Genomic DNA, 16,179 nt, shown 5'->3' with positions numbered 1-16,179 from the left:
TGCTTCGGAGATGTATCTCCGAAGTATTTTTTTTAGATTTTCCAGACTTCGAAGATGTATCTCCGAAAAAATCCCAAAAAATTAGAATTTTTATTAATTTGGAGATGCATCTCCGAAAAAACCAAAAAAGTTTAAAAATCTCAAAAATTAAAAATTTTGGGATATTAATTAATTCACATATCATAAATTTGATATAATTTATGAGTAATGAATAATAATAATTATATATTTTGATATAGTTTATGAGTTATGAATAATAATTATTATATATTTCTATTGTGATTCATATTTTAAAATTTAAAATAATTTTAATTAAAAAAAATTAAAATAATTTCAATTACAAAAAATTTAAAATAATTCTAATTATTAAAATGTAGTTATGAATAATTTCAATTCATGTTTCTACAGTTGATAATAATATTGAAAGAGATCAAGTAAGACTATTGATAATAATAATAATAATAATAATAATAATAATAATAATAATAATAATAATAATAGTAATGATAAAAAAATTATTTTTCATAATGAATTATGATAAAAAAAATTATTTTTCATAATTAAAAATGAATTATAATTTTTCATTTAGTTTAAAAAAATTAAAAAAAGATTTTGTCTTAATTTTATTTAATGAATAAATTTTATATTTAATTCCAGATAATTCAAAATTTACTTATGAAATTAAAATGTTTTTAATTTATATAAGTTAGCAAAATAATTTTTAACTTTAAAATTGTGTAGGAAATTTTGATTCACCTTGATTTTATACATATTAATTGTATTGATTCACCTTGATTTTAATTTTTTAGTAATTATTGAATTTTTTCGGATATATCCGAAACATTCCAAGACCAATTTGGTCTTGGAATATTTAGGATATGCGTCTCCGAAGACACCCCTCTCCCAAAAAGGGGTGTTTTTGGAATTTTTCGTGTTTTCGGAAGTACACTTCCGAAATCAACTTTTTTTTAGAAAAAAAAATAATTTCGTAGATGTATCTCCGAAATATAAAGACATGAAATTCGCCGCGGGTGACAAAAAAATTAGGGAGGGAATAAAGAAATTTCCTAAATTTTTACTCTATCCGTTATAAATATTTTTTTAAGGGTTTACTCTATCCGTTATAAATATTTTTTTAAGGGTATCTACAGCGTAAGGGCCAAATTCCCTTCCCTAAAAGTAGACATAATATATGTTCACATCTTCACGAAATGTCCTAACAAAGCTATAATATTCACGAGATGAATATGAACGAGGTCATAAAAACCATGTGACTCGTGTATCAAGATGAAAAGTAAAAAAGAAGTTCATTAGCCGTTCTATCTTATTTTCTTGGTGTGGAATCCACTATGGTTGAACTTGAAGCAACAATTAACAAATTATCATCATCATGCTTTCCACTATGTGACACTCCACTAATTCTATTATTATATTTAAACAAAAATATATATGTTGTGTTTAGTGCTAAATTAAAATTCAACTGACTCCATTGTACTCAATGTTATCACTTTCTTACCAATCTTTTCAATCATTTTTAAAATATTCTTTAATTCATTTAAAATTTCTTTTTCATTACCAAAAAATATTATTTATAAAGGTATATATTAAGGGAAACATAATTTTAGTGAAGCCTATTTTTTTTCTTACAATTATATTCTTATTAATTTTTGTTTTAACTTCAATATCTCTTTTGCTAATTGATGACAATTTGCACATCTCTTTCATTATATTATTTTATAAATAATTAAATTAAAATAAAAAATAAACACACACAAAATATCATTTATATTTTTATCTGCCTACGTACTAAGAAAAGTGGATAGACAAGCAGTGCCCGTCTAGACGCTAGTATTTATAGAACAAGTTCTAATAAGAGATATTTCAAAAAATATGCTTACTTTTAATAATTTTTTATTTGTTCAACCATATTAATCTTCAATTTAAATAGCTACATATGTCAACAAAACTGACTAAGACAATATGATAAATTGATATGTGGCAAGTTTTGTCTTTGGACAATGCTCTTTAAACAAACAACATGTTTTATGTTGGATGAATTTTTTTTAGTTTAGTAGCATGAACACAGAGTTCATTTGTAGATTACTCGATTTAGCAGTCATCGATTACCTCCCGCATATATCGGCTAGTCCCACAATATATATGTCAAAACTTGATGTACTGACACTAATCGGGTGAAAGTCATGTCATGATCAGTTAATTATTATGTTGGTGACCAACAATGAATTACTAATCCATTTTACCAATATATCACACCAATCGTACTAGGAATCCTTCCCATAAGCAATGTTCTCACTAGATCAATCGGTGAATCTCTTTTAAATATATTTGATCTATGTAATCGTTGTAGTATTATTTTATATAATTATAAGGGAGAATTATCGAGTTATTTTGGTGTGAATTGGTTTCATATATTAACGAGTATACAATCCGATTTTAAGAAACAATTCATCATTAACCATACATATTAAAAGTGGACATATGATAATTGTTCAACAAATAATGACTTTAAACATGTATGATCAACATGTCCTCAACAAAGCATCGAGTAATAAGAAAAAATAAACCCTTATCCATAGACTTAACCCCTACTAGATTAGGAAATCAATTAAAAGGAAATTTGGAATCACTAAATTCATCTTGAAAGATGCATGGTTATCCAAGGATAAAAACCACCTTAAAGTAATCATTATTTAAGGATTCGTGGGATAGATCAAACAGAGAAAAGAAACGTTGAGACAACTGACCACTCACAGAACACATACTAATTTTAATCTTGACATTAAAAGTGTAAAAGTATTAAAATACGTTGGCCAAATAATGTTTTTATAGTGTTTGCACGCCAACTCAACACATCTAGTGTACGGCGAATTATTACGAGGGAGAAACGTCAACCAACACATCACTTTCCTAACAAGAAATTATGCGAAAGTCAAAAAAATCAATATTCGTGTCTAGGGACAGATCTACACTTGAGTAGTTAAGGGCAGTTGCCCCTATAATATATAGACGATAAATTTTTTTGGTAGCTAATTTTAGATCTTTAAATGTTATCCCCATTTAAAGTATGGTGTTCCTGTTACATGAAAACTCAAAGTCAAGAAATGTGTTTCATATTAATTCTTTGAAGATTTTGAGAAGAATTTATAAAAGATATATTTTTTATAGTGTTGAAAAAAATCTGCAACTCTTTAAAAAATAAAAATATGTAAAGATGATTTAAATTTTATAGATATTAAAATGTCTTCAATTTTTTAAAATAAAATAGTATATTTTATGTAATATACCTCTTTTTTATCATTAATAATAATAATTTCATTATTTTAATATACGTTTATACAAATAATTATTGTATATAATTTTTTCGTCACTCATCAAAAACTTTAGATATGTTTGTTTTCATGTTTAAGGATAGAATGAGACAAAACAAACATTCTAACATAATCTTCATTCGAACACACATATTTTCTCTTTGTGTTACTTCTTTCTATCTAATCATACTCCGACAAATTTCTATCACAATTATGTTGTCAGATTTATAAAAATCTACACGTGACCTTAATCGAACATCATATCTACTTAAGGAAGAAATCGAGGTGAACTTCTTTTAATCCTCGAAAAACATGGTCACAATCGATGGATCAAAAACCAAAATAGTCCTCTTATAACCAACGTGCTCAACTGCACCATGGTTGTTAAATAATACATATACGAATATAGAGACGAAAATTAGACGCAACATGAAAAAAAAAGAGGTAGATCCGAGGTTCAGGATTGAAGGAATAAACTAAGAAAGACTTGAAGATTTGAAAGAAAATACAATATCCAAAATATAGGGAAATGGAATAGAAAAAAATATAAAATTGTTTTTGACAACCCCACATCAACAGTTACAACAATTACGAACGACTCGTTCGCTTGTTATATGAAACGACAACATGCAAAATCAATAAATTCGACAATTGTTGTCACGCCAAAAAAAGTAACAGTCGTGTCATTACGCTAATAAGACGACCGACACACACGCATGCTACAACTTTATCATGAAGGATGACATGACAATTCAACCTAACTCTTAACGATTCATATTCACTCGTTACACGAAACGACAACATGCAAAATCAATAAATTCGACAATTATTGTCACGGCAAAAAAAGTAACACTCACGTCATTACGCCAATAAGTCGGTCGACACACACATGTCACAACTTTATCATGAAGGATGACATGACAATTCAACCTAACTCTTAGACTTTCACCTCATGTCTGAACTACAATAGAGGAACACATAGGGGAACACAAGTACTGCAAGTACCACATCGATACTACATCTCAACTCAGAAAAATTCCATCTCACAAAACTTTTAATATTTTCACACTTTAATGTCTTTTAGATCAATTACCTATTAAAATAGCTAATGGCTGCTTTACAAATTTGTGTAATTGTTTGAGTATAAACTTGAAGGTATCATAGACCATTCACTAAGAAAATTTACTACTCAAATAATAGAACAAGCTCAATATTTATCAAGTATAGTTAAGTAACCACTTTTTATTTGATTTTTTGTAGACTTTAGTTAATAAATTACATTAATTTTTTTGAGGTATGTTAAAATGATACTAACACCAAATATGCATTAATCTCTCCTAAATTTATATATACCAACGAAAATATTCAGTGAGATAACAACCGTAGATAAATCTTTTATATATATATATATATATATATATATATATATATATATATATATATATATATATATATATATATATATAAAAGATTTTTGTTAGTTGCTAAAAGTTAGAAGGAACATCAGAAGTTAGAAGTAACATCAGTGTCATTTTAATATATCTTATGGGAAGTTAGTGAATATTTTAAAACTTTTATCTGCATCACTTTGACAGAGATCAGAAGAGATAATTATAATTTATCAATTTCTTAAATAACTTTTATCTTCACTTTTTAATTTACAATTAATTATTATTTTTCCAATTATATCTTTATTAACATTAATATGCAAGCTATTCTCAGTAGTCAGTACATTTTAGTGTCTCTTTGAAAATTCATATTACATTCAATTTTTGTGTTACGAGGCCAATCCAACATGAAAAAATATAAAATGGAGTTTCTCTATAGACACGTCTTTTTGACGTTAAAAGTAAATTTTTTATTTTATATTTAAAGTATTTAAAATTAATTGTAAATGTGTAGAGTTAATTTTGACATTTTTAATTGTTGTCGACTATAATTTTATAATTGATTTTACTTAAAATTAATTTATAGCTTTTGAAATTAAATATAATTTTTACATTAAAATTTATAATTAAACTTATTTGTTCATAAATTATTTAAATATAAATTAATTTACCTTCAATTTACTTTTAATTAAAAGCAATTTTACATAATTAACTTAGTAAAATTAATTTCAATTTTATTTTAAAATGGATAATAGAATTAGAAACTACAGGCTCCTTGTACAAAAAAACAAAAAGAAACTTCAAGCTCCATGTGTTCCCATCTTCCATCTCCATCAATTCCGTTACTACCAAACAACAATAATTGATTTTAAAAATAATCAAGTAACAAAATAAAACTAATAAAAAAAAGTGCGTTTCACCCTTTCAGCTTTTTTTCACTCTCTTCTTTTCGAGTTTTCAATAATCGCGTTCTCTTTCTTGCATCGCGCTTTTTATCTCAAACCGCGATTCCAGAATATCCCAACCACCATGTTCATTCACTTTCCAGATTCAGGTATCTCCACCTTCCAATCCCTTTCGAATCTCTCGTTTCTTCGCTCTAACACAATGTCGTTAATCTCATAAATAGCAATTATGATTAGGATTAACATTTTTAGCAATCTTGATTTTCGATTAATCCAAACGTGTTAATTGATAAACATAAATTGTTACTATTAGATAGTTGTGTGGAAATTGAATTGTTATTTAGGGTTAATTAATTTAATCGATTTTTTTTTTCCGTTGAACGAGTTTTTGTACATTTATGGCTTTTGGTTACCAAATAGAGGTTGCGTGTGTTGATTGTATTTGAAGTTTTTTAAGGCGGCTATATTTGTTTTTGCATTCAAACGTTACTTATTGAGGCTTTCTTTTTTGAATATATCTAAAAGGTTACTTAATGAAAGTTTGCTTCTTTGAGTCGGTGAAGTTTGTTTGAATTGCTTGGAAAGTGGTGAACTTCAACCTTCAACAAGATACTCATCTATCCATTTATAGTGTCTAGAATTGGCTTTTAAGTTCGGTTTTGAATTGGTTTTCTACTGATTTTTGTTAAAAAGATTAGTGGGTTGTTAGGAATTTGAATTTTGGATTGGTTTTAAGTCAATTGGCTTTTAAGTTCAATTTTGAATTAGTTTTCTACTGATTTTTGGCAAAAAGATAAGTGGGTTGTTAGGAATTTGAATTTTGGATTGGTTTTAAGTCGGTTTGTAAAGTCTGGTTTTGACTTTTGATTCAATTTGTTAGTTGGGTTTTTGGTTTTGGATTGGTTTTCTCTTTCTGCTGGATTTTGTTAGGAGATAAGCGGTTAGGAATTGGAATTGGTGTTGTTACTGTTGTTGTTTTGGTGTTTTTCAGAGAATTAAGTTGATGGGGGGACAAAGTTCTAAAGAGGAAAATTTGAGGCAGGATTCATCTTTGCGATCAAGTTCATCTGCTTCTGCTTCTTCGTGGAATTCATATCCTGATCCGCATTCGGGTTACGGTCAGGGTGGTTATCCATATAGCTATGATTCACAACAGCCTTCTTATCAACCGTATTATGATACCCGGCCTCCTCCTCCTCCACAAAACTATGACCATGAGCCTCATACTAGTGGTAGAGTGCCCCGTCAAGATGATAAGAGAAAGTTAGAGAGGAAATACTCAAGGATTGCTGATAATTACAACTCCATAGATGAGGTAAAAGATGTTTGCATGTTGATTAAAAGATCCTTATACCTATGTAGATATTTTGTATGCACATGGGAATTGAAGTGCTTTACTTCTTCTAGCTTTTATTTATTATATTCTGGCATTTAGGAGATGGTGATGATTCTCTGAGATAGATTCATTTAGAATTCGACATTTGGTAGATTTTAAAATAGAATATCCTGTGCTTTCCCTACAAAATACCTTTGAATGGCTGTCACCTCATCATGTTTCCCCTTTTAGCCATTTAAGTTCACTAAATTGTATTCACAGAGGTGAAAGAGAATGGCAAGAGAATGGCCCTGCATGTTAAGTTTTTTTCTTCCTGATGAATTTAGAGCAATGCGTGATTTTACTATTTTTGTGTTGATATCTATGTGACTTGACATGATTTAGCTGAAAATGATGTTATCTTGCAATTTTTAAATTTCCATCTCACTGACAATGCTACTTATTCATCTTTTTATTTAGGGAAAACTATTTTTCTTTATCATTATTTCAATTCTTAGTACTCAAGTAGTTTTTATACTTATATTTCATTACAGGTGACTGAAGCTCTTGCACGTGCAGGCCTCGAGTCTTCCAATCTTATTCTTGGAATTGATTTCACCAAGAGCAATGAGTGGACAGGTTAGGCCAAATTTATAAATGTATAGTTTTCTAAGCTAAGATTTTAATTTATGCATTATATTGTCGTGAAATATATGCTCAGCTTGATGTTGCTTTCAGGAAAGCATTCATTTAACAGAAAAAGTTTGCATCACATCGGGAATGGTCCAAATCCCTACGAACAAGCAATATCCATTGTTGGGAAAACCTTGGCCGCATTTGATGAGGATAACTTGATTCCTTGTTTTGGATTTGGAGATGGTATGTCTCTCTCAACTTAGAAATTGAATTGTTTTTTTGTTTGTGATTTAAAATGTGCTAGTGCCAATGAGCATTACTGTGATATCATGGCAGCCTCAACACATGATCAAGATATCTTCAGTTTCTATCCAGACGAAAGATTTTGCAATGGGTTTGAAGAAGTTTTGAGTCGGTATAGGGAAATTGTTCCTAATATTCGACTTGCAGGTTATACATTTACTACTTATCTTGTTGTTCTTGTGGGAATTCTACTTATTCATATTATAGATATTGTAATACTGAAAACTAATCATCGATATGTTTTAACATCAGGCCCTACATCCTTTGCACCGGTTGTTGAAATGGCCATGACAATTGTTGAGCAGAGTGGAGGCCAATACCATGTTTTGGTGATAATTGCAGATGGCCAGGTATTCTATTCTCTATCCATTATGTATGAGTTTATCTTTGAACAAATCAGAAAGACTGGATTGCTTCTTACTTTTTCCATTTGTGCTTATATCATTTCAAAGGAAAAAGTAGTTGAATTTGAAATATGAACAGAATCAAACTGGATGTTCATTGTTCATTTTCACCCATCAAAGTTTTAACAACTAAGTGTAGATACTTTTGGTTTATTCCCCCACCTGATCATTTGTTTGCTTATTTGTTGGGACTAGTCTTTTCCCGATTTGATTTGATTTGTTTTCAAAACATCTTATGCTATATATGCCCATAACTTTGTTTGGTGCAGGTTACAAGAAGTATTGACACTGATCAAGGGAGGCTTAGTCCACAGGAACAGAAAACTGTGGATGCCATTGTTGAAGCCAGGTGATTGATTATGCTGCAAGGTTATTCTTAATAATGTTCTATTTTTAAATATCTTTTCTTACGTTTCTATTCTGTTGCAGTAAATTTCCTCTTTCAATCATATTGGTCGGTGTTGGAGATGGACCTTGGGACATGATGAAGGAATTTGATGACAATATGCCAGCCAGGGTCTTTGATAATTTTCAGGTAGATAATGAAAAGCATACAGAATATTGATTAATTAATACTAGTTAAAATGTTCTAAATAATTGGATTTCATCCCCTTAATTATTGTGGAATTCTCTTTGTGCTTCTTTAGTTTGTGAATTTCACGGAAATCATGTCAAAAAACATTCCTCCTTCACGAAAAGAGGCAGCATTTGCTCTCGCAGCATTGATGGAAATTCCTTCTCAGTATAAAGCCGCAATAGAGCTTGATCTACTGGGGTAAAATTTTGATTCAATACCTTCAGTATTATTCTATTTCTTTTTAAATAAAAAAAAAACAAATCTTAAAGTTTATTTCTGACAAAAGTTTGTCCATATTTGTGCTTATTTATCTCAAACAGTGGTCGGAAGGCCAGTGCTCCTCAGAGAGTTGCCCTCCCAACACCCTCTTACGGCTCACCATCTTTTAGCACTTCAAAACCTTATGGTTCAGCATCTTTTGGTGCTTCAAAACCTTATCATGCCCCTGCTAGTTTTGAGCAGAGTGCACCTTCTTACCCTGACGACAGCAAAGTAGTTGGCACATCTCCTTCTGCCCCAAGTTCTACATATGAAAATCAGGTACAACCTACAAAGTGCTTCTAATAAAAATGTGTCTGATCTGGTCTTTTGGGTTCAAACATGAATGTTACAGGAAATTGCTTAAATTATACAAATATATCGTGTTTATTTCTCCATATAGCTTAGGATTATCTTTACATGCCTCAGTTGAGTAATTTGATTACTCTTCTGATAAAGCATCTACTAGTACTTGGTCTTGTGAGAAGAGATGAATGACATCAATTACATGTTCTGTTGAGTTATTGGAGTACCCATTTTGTTTTTAATGACTAAATCTGAAAGGTACTTGTGAAGTTGTCAACTGTCATGCATCATCCAGGTTGTATTATTTGTATAATTTTATTTCCTGGTTGCTTGCTGTGCATTTTATATGTTTCATATAGGGATTGAATTTGAAACGGTTCATGTTAGCATAAATTTATTATTAAATATTTCCAAACTGTAAAATTAACAAATTAAATTGATTTTGTGCAGCTTTGCCCTATATGTTTGAGCAATCCAAAAGACATGGCCTTCGGATGCGGGCATCAGGTAAAAGCAATATTTTAGCAAGTTGGTCTGCTTAAAAAAAAAACAGAGAACTCTTGGTTCATAATAAGCAATAAAAAAACTCTAATTAGGTTCATAAGAATCTCAAATTTATATTATAATAGTTTCTTAGGATGTTTTATATTTGATCAACATTTGAGATTTTTTTAAGGATCTAATGCTTATGATTTCTTTGTAACATGACAGACATGTTGTGAATGTGGACCAGATCTGCAGACGTGTCCCATCTGTAGGAGCCCTATCAACACCAGAATAAAGCTCTACTAAGCCAGCATCTTATGTTGGGAGTATTTATATGTATTCTTTGAATTTTTTTGTGGTTGTGTATAAAACATTAGATTAAATCTTTGTTTCTCCTGTGAAAAGTGGTACTTCCTATAGGTAACCATTCCTTATTTTTTTTTTTTTTTCAATCATTTTTGTTTCTCATAGTGATGGTTTGGCAACTTAAGTTTTAGCGGGTGAACTTAGAAGCTGGCTGATAGCTGAAAAAAAATAGCAGATTGAAATTGTAGTGTTTAATAAAAATCAAGGATGAATTTGCTGAATATGGATTTGGAATTAATTTCAAATTATTTACTGATCTACATCTTTTATGACAAATGATGAAAGCCAGTTGCCAATGATTCTGGGGCAGATGTCTTATTTATTTACTTCAATCTTCATGATTCTTTCCTTTTGTATATATAGGAATAAATGGTAGCAATTGATCTATGTAATACATTTTACAAGGGAAATAAAAGTTACAATATTTCAAATGGTATTAGCAGCAATGTTCTTTTCCAAGAAAATTCTCTTGGTCAACTACTACAACTACACCTTGGATCCAAACGAAAACATCACGAATGGGATGCTAGCAATAATACCATTCATTTGAACGAAACATTTCTCACAGAAGTATTCACAATGCGCTAAATTAGTTTGTATCTTTCTTCCAAGAGAAGGGAAGGAAGACTATCACTGACGATACAAAAATGCAAAATAATTGGACAAAGAAGACCAAACCCCATTACACATTTCTGTTCGTGTATTGACCACTAAACTCCATGACAAATGAAATAGGAGAAGGAGAAAAATTCATGTATTATACTACTGTTGTCGAGATCTGGAATGCAGCATAAGAAATCTACTCAAATATGAGCAATCAATCAGAGATGAGATAAAAAAAAAAAAGTCTCTTATATGACTTGCCACAAAGAGAATAATGTTATAGAGTGTTATCGTTCTATCACATGGTATTCGTAGCAACTTGATATTTATGAGACATAGTTTGGAGGAATCTTGAAGATAGCAAGTTGTACAAACAATTCATTAAGAAAATTCTATTTATCAGTTCTCGTTGAGGTTGAACAAGAAATCAGATTATTTATCAGTTCTTGTTGGTGTTGATCAAGAATTTGATTGGAATAAAATAAAAGCAAGAATACTTGCAACTAAATTTCTTCCTAAAAAGTCGTGAAGCTCTTGTTAAAGTAAATGAGAGAAAAAGCAGAAAAATTAGAAAATAGATCATCTGCAGCTTTTTGGGTCCAGCCTTTCCTCATGTTCTCATCCAATGGTTGAAATTTCATTAAAAACTAGTAATAAACAAAAAGTGCAGTTTTGAAAAGAGTGAAAAATTATAGATGAAAGGGTGTGATGAAAGCAAAAGAAACAGCAGAAGAGAATTGGCTGGAGAGGATTCAGGTCAGAAAAATTATGTTAGGACTATAATCTAAGTACCAATGTTGAAAGCTCTATTATGCAATAGGTCAAGACATGCAAAAGAGATGTGATGGGTACTATGTGGAAAACTAGTAGTTTGGAAGCCACACTTTAAGGATAGACATGCTCATGCAACAACCTCAACTGAAAACAATTCTGCAAAAGCATCTTAATCTAGTCTATTAAGCAAAGAGCATATGGATACACTTCTGAAACTACTCAAACTAATTCTTTGAAAATATTAATACACTCTTTTAACGCTACTATTGCTCATAAGGCTAAATTCTTATTCTGCTCCATCTCATTCTCCAAAGAAATTTTTTTGGATTGTTGATTTTGAAGCCTCAAATCATATGAACAAGAACATTAGTGTGTTTATCAATTATATAATCCATGTCATGATGACTTCATTACGAGATTACCCTTGAATATGTCCCTTCATTATGAGATTACCCTTGAATTTATATTACATGTCCCTATTGTAGCTTGTTGTCAATTACTCCCTCTGTCCCAAAATAAGTGTCACATTTACTTTTTAGATTCATTGAATATTTAATGTATCTGGTCTCTATACAGACTAGATACATTAAATATTCAATGAACCTAAAAAGTAAATGTGACACTTATTTTGGGACGGAGGGAGTAGTAAGTTAAGATTCAAAGTATGTTACTAAATTATTTTTTCGCACACACATGAATTTTAAGATTTGGGTTCAAATAGGAAGATTGACAATACTAAAAAATACGATGACCATTTTGAAAAAAGAGATGATAAAGTTGAACCCATCAATAGTGCTTTTATAATTTTTTCAAAATATATTATTTTATTTTTATTAATGTTTAGGACACCTTAACTTCACGTACGAGAAGATACTTATATCTTTATTTAATAAAAATTCATATTTGTTTAAATAAGAAGTTTGTGAATCGATGAACCACACCAAATCTCATTATCATGTTCAATCTTACAAATCATCCTATCATTTTTTTCCCTTAATCAACATTGATGTATGAGGTCATTCTCAAGTGAGTTAACAATGTCACTGAATCAAAGTGGTTTATGAGATTCATATATGATCACACAAGAATTATGATGGGTGTTTCTTAAGAAAGAAATATTAGAAGTATAATTCTTTTAAAAAATATTCATAAATTGATCCAAAATTGGCTTTAAACTTTTTGGACTTGTAGTGAATGCTTTCGAGATAATCAGATTGTTAAATTGTTCATGTCGTTGCTTATGAGTTAGTTTAATACCATATAAAGATTTATTTAAGTTAGCCTTACCTTCTTGTGTTGGTATTAATTCAATAACAATAAGTCACATATACATGTACATATATATGTATATAACTGTAGGATCAGGGCCGGCCCAAGGGTAAGGCGGACTAGGCCTTCTCCAAGGGCCTTAAAAATTCAGTAATTTTTCCAAAAATAAAAAAGTTACATATAGATACTTGCTTAGTTGAGGGGGTAAGTAAATAATGTTTTATTTGAAAGGTCTTGTGTTCATATCTGGTAGGGCCACAAATCAGAAAATTTTACTATCCTTTTTATTAGAACTAATGGTTATTTAAATTATTTTTTAAACATTGTTTCACTTTTTGAATACATAAATTATTTCTCTAGAGTAATTTGAATACATAAATTATTAAGATTTTTGTTTAATCAACATAATATGTAAGAGTGGATAACATGACTTAATGTATAAAGAGAATTTCATATTAATTTTGTATTTCGAAAGATAATTCAACTTTGATAAAAAAAAACGTAAATATTTAACTACCAAAATTAACATTAGTTTCATAGTAGATACCAAAATATTTAGTCGTAAAAAATCTTAGAACTTCTAAAAATCAAATATTTAATTATAACGATGAACCAAAAAAAACTTTGTTTAATAGTCGCCTTATGCCTCACATTATGTTAGGTCGGCCTTGTATAGGATCTATGACATGTTAGTATATGAGAGATGGGATTTCAGGAATACTTGGATTCATAAGATAACAGTTGTTTGGAAATGATAACTGTAATCATGAAACGCAAAAGTGTAGAGACGAGTGACTGACACTTGTTGGCTTGTGGATCTTCTGCAACTAGTACTTCTAAGGCCTTGAACACTCTTCATATAGGGAGAAGAAGTAAGTTGTTTGTTGTACAGTATATTGGAGATCATAGTCTATATATATAGGATGATGGTCAATTCGAGTTCCATCGTTTCAAAATGGGCCATCCTGACATCCACTCATATTTGAGCACATATCCAATTAATTAATTACTAAATAGAAATCTAATTGGCCTTTTAAACTTTATTTGACCACTTAATCAATTAAGACTCTTAATTTGATAAATAGCTAATATAATTCATCTTGTCCACATAATAACAATTGGAATATAATAATTAAATGATATTTAAATATAAAATATTCCAACATCTTGTCAATGAACCATAAAACCTTCAAATATCTAAATTGTGAATAATAAGTTAAATGAGTACTCTTATGGATGTTATCCATGTAACTAGTGAAAAAACGTCAAAAAATGTATATTTCCTCTTTGTCTAAAATCTTTAGCTACAAAGAGAGCCTTGTATTTCTCAATAGTTCCATTAAGTTTTAGCTTATTTTTTCAAAATCCATATACAATTATTCTAGTTTGGGTCGATGCCCACTCCATGAAGGACTATCAAGGAGAGTGGTCTAGATGATTAAGAGCCCAAATGCTCCACAAAGTGACAGTGTTCATCAAATCAAGGCAAGTGGAGATTTTAGAATATCTCTCTCTTGAGATAAATATCCCTTAAAAGAAGGTTCTAAGTCAATGAAACCCTAGAATCATACTATAAAAACTTAAATTAGGTGTCACATAAAAGTACATATTATTCTTACAATAAAGACATTTCAATTCTAATTGTCTTTGACTTGGGCATCGAAATATTTGCAGGTATCCCCCCTCTGCCAGAATGGAGCATCAAGACACAAATCAACCAGAGTTTTCCATTAGATCTTGGTTCATCACCACACTTATGAAGAAACTATGTCCCTCATAGACCAATTGACACCAACTACGAGAATCGATCTTCAATGTTTCCATTCTCTCTTTTAATGACGAATTCCTATGACCCTTCAGTTAGAGGTTAACTGCATAAAAGAAGAAAAATGTTTTTTTTTTTAGAAACCCTCGGGTAGTAACCTGGGTAGAACGAGGCGTGATTGTGATGGCTGCATAGAAGAAATGGAAGGAAAGGAATGGAAAGCATGATGTGGAAAGACTTTTTAAGCCATCAGAGTTTGTTTCAGACCCAAAAAAACAATTTAACATTTTTTTGCAATTTTTCTATTAAATTTATGTTTTGGAGTAAAAATCTATTAGAGTTTTTCTACTTTATTTATGTTTTGGATTAAACGCCCATTAGAGTTTCTTTGCCTTTGTATTTAAACATTTTTGGCATGAGTCAAAGATGATCTTTTGATATAATAAAATTTAGTATTTTTTTATCTAGTGGATTTCAGGTTCCGTGCTTGCAAATATGTGTTCTCATTATAGGTTTAACGCTTGATAATCTCTATTGTTTCTGGCCGCGCTAGGGTGGCATCAAAGCAGGTTTTCTCCTATGTTTTTCTATAGCTTAACAACCATAACTGATTAACCGATGAACAAGGTACATCTTAAGGAAATTACCATGACATTTACAGTGTGTCTAACTATTTTGATTGAAGATATGGCGACTCTAGAAAATCAGGCCAACAGTGGGAATCAGCAAATAGACAAGGGAATCAGTGAACATATGGTGGAAACAATAGTGTTGTTATTGTTGAAAATTCTAGTTCTGAAGAAGAATAACCCAACGAGGAAGAGGTTGATCATGGGAATCGACAGAATAACCATGACAATCGAGTGAAGCTTGATATTCCATTATTCTATGGAACGATGGGAGTGGAGGAGTTTATGGATTGGAAGATCAATGTTGATAGATTCTTCAATGTCATGGGTGTCCCTGAGAAGAAGCAAGTTAAGATGATGGCGATCAGGCTAAAGAGTTCTGATATTGTCTGATGGGATAAACTTATTTTTCCAGAGGTAGAGGCAAAGAAAAAGGCTAGTCAGATCTTGGAGAAGAATGAAATGATTGATGCTGGAGCGGTGTTTACTATAGGATAATGATCATATTCTTTATAAGATGTATATTGAGTGCGTTCAGTGAAAGAGAATTGTAACAGAATACACAAATGAGTTATGCGTTTCTCTGAGCGTAATGAACTGGGAGAATTAGAGAACCAGGAGGTAGATTCATACATCAGTGGCCTAAATGGATTATTGTAGGAGAAGATGGGTTTACAGACTATATAAACTGTAGCTGAGGCGTCCATACTAGCTTTGAAGGCATAATTAATGGAGAAATCCCCTAAACAATTCTCATATTTTAGGTATTTGTCCAAAAATACCTTTGAATCAGCAGGCGATAAGGAAAATAGTGCAACAACCAAATATTTCAACCCTTAGAATAAGGGGACTAGCAACCCTAGTGG

General features: G+C 30.5%; 1 protein-coding gene across 1 annotated transcript; it reads left to right on the top strand.

The window, feature by feature from the left end:
* Positions 1–5,611: 5,611 nt before the first annotated feature.
* Positions 5,612–10,496, top strand: LOC131652958 (E3 ubiquitin-protein ligase RGLG2-like). The gene is made up of 12 exons (XM_058922955.1): positions 5,612–5,771; positions 6,614–6,937; positions 7,492–7,576; positions 7,676–7,816; positions 7,910–8,023; positions 8,129–8,226; positions 8,550–8,629; positions 8,710–8,815; positions 8,928–9,055; positions 9,178–9,397; positions 9,872–9,928; positions 10,133–10,496. Exons 2-12 carry the CDS (start codon positions 6,626–6,628, stop codon positions 10,211–10,213), a joined length of 1,422 nt encoding a protein of 473 aa, XP_058778938.1. The 5' UTR covers positions 5,612–5,771; positions 6,614–6,625; the 3' UTR covers positions 10,214–10,496.
* The last annotated feature ends 5,683 nt before the right edge of the window (positions 10,497–16,179 follow it).

This window comes from Vicia villosa, linkage group LG2, assembly GCF_029867415.1.
Source record: "Vicia villosa cultivar HV-30 ecotype Madison, WI linkage group LG2, Vvil1.0, whole genome shotgun sequence".
Classification (NCBI taxonomy): domain Eukaryota; kingdom Viridiplantae; phylum Streptophyta; class Magnoliopsida; order Fabales; family Fabaceae; genus Vicia; species Vicia villosa.
Note: the sequence above shows the minus strand (reverse complement) of the source record. Positions and strands in the feature narration are given on the sequence as shown.

What these genes read in the sequence shown, in the direction of transcription:
- LOC131652958 (XM_058922955.1), top strand. Translation starts at nt 6,626, where the DNA reads ATGGGGGGACAAAGTTCTAAAGAGGAAAATTTGAGGCAGGATTCATCT. An exon ending in GATGCCATTGTTGAAGCCAG is followed by an intron (nt 8,630 to 8,709) that starts GTGATTGATTAT and finishes ATTCTGTTGCAG; the next exon opens with TAAATTTCCTCTTTCAATCA. An exon ending in ATAGAGCTTGATCTACTGGG is followed by an intron (nt 9,056 to 9,177) that starts GTAAAATTTTGA and finishes TATCTCAAACAG; the next exon opens with TGGTCGGAAGGCCAGTGCTC.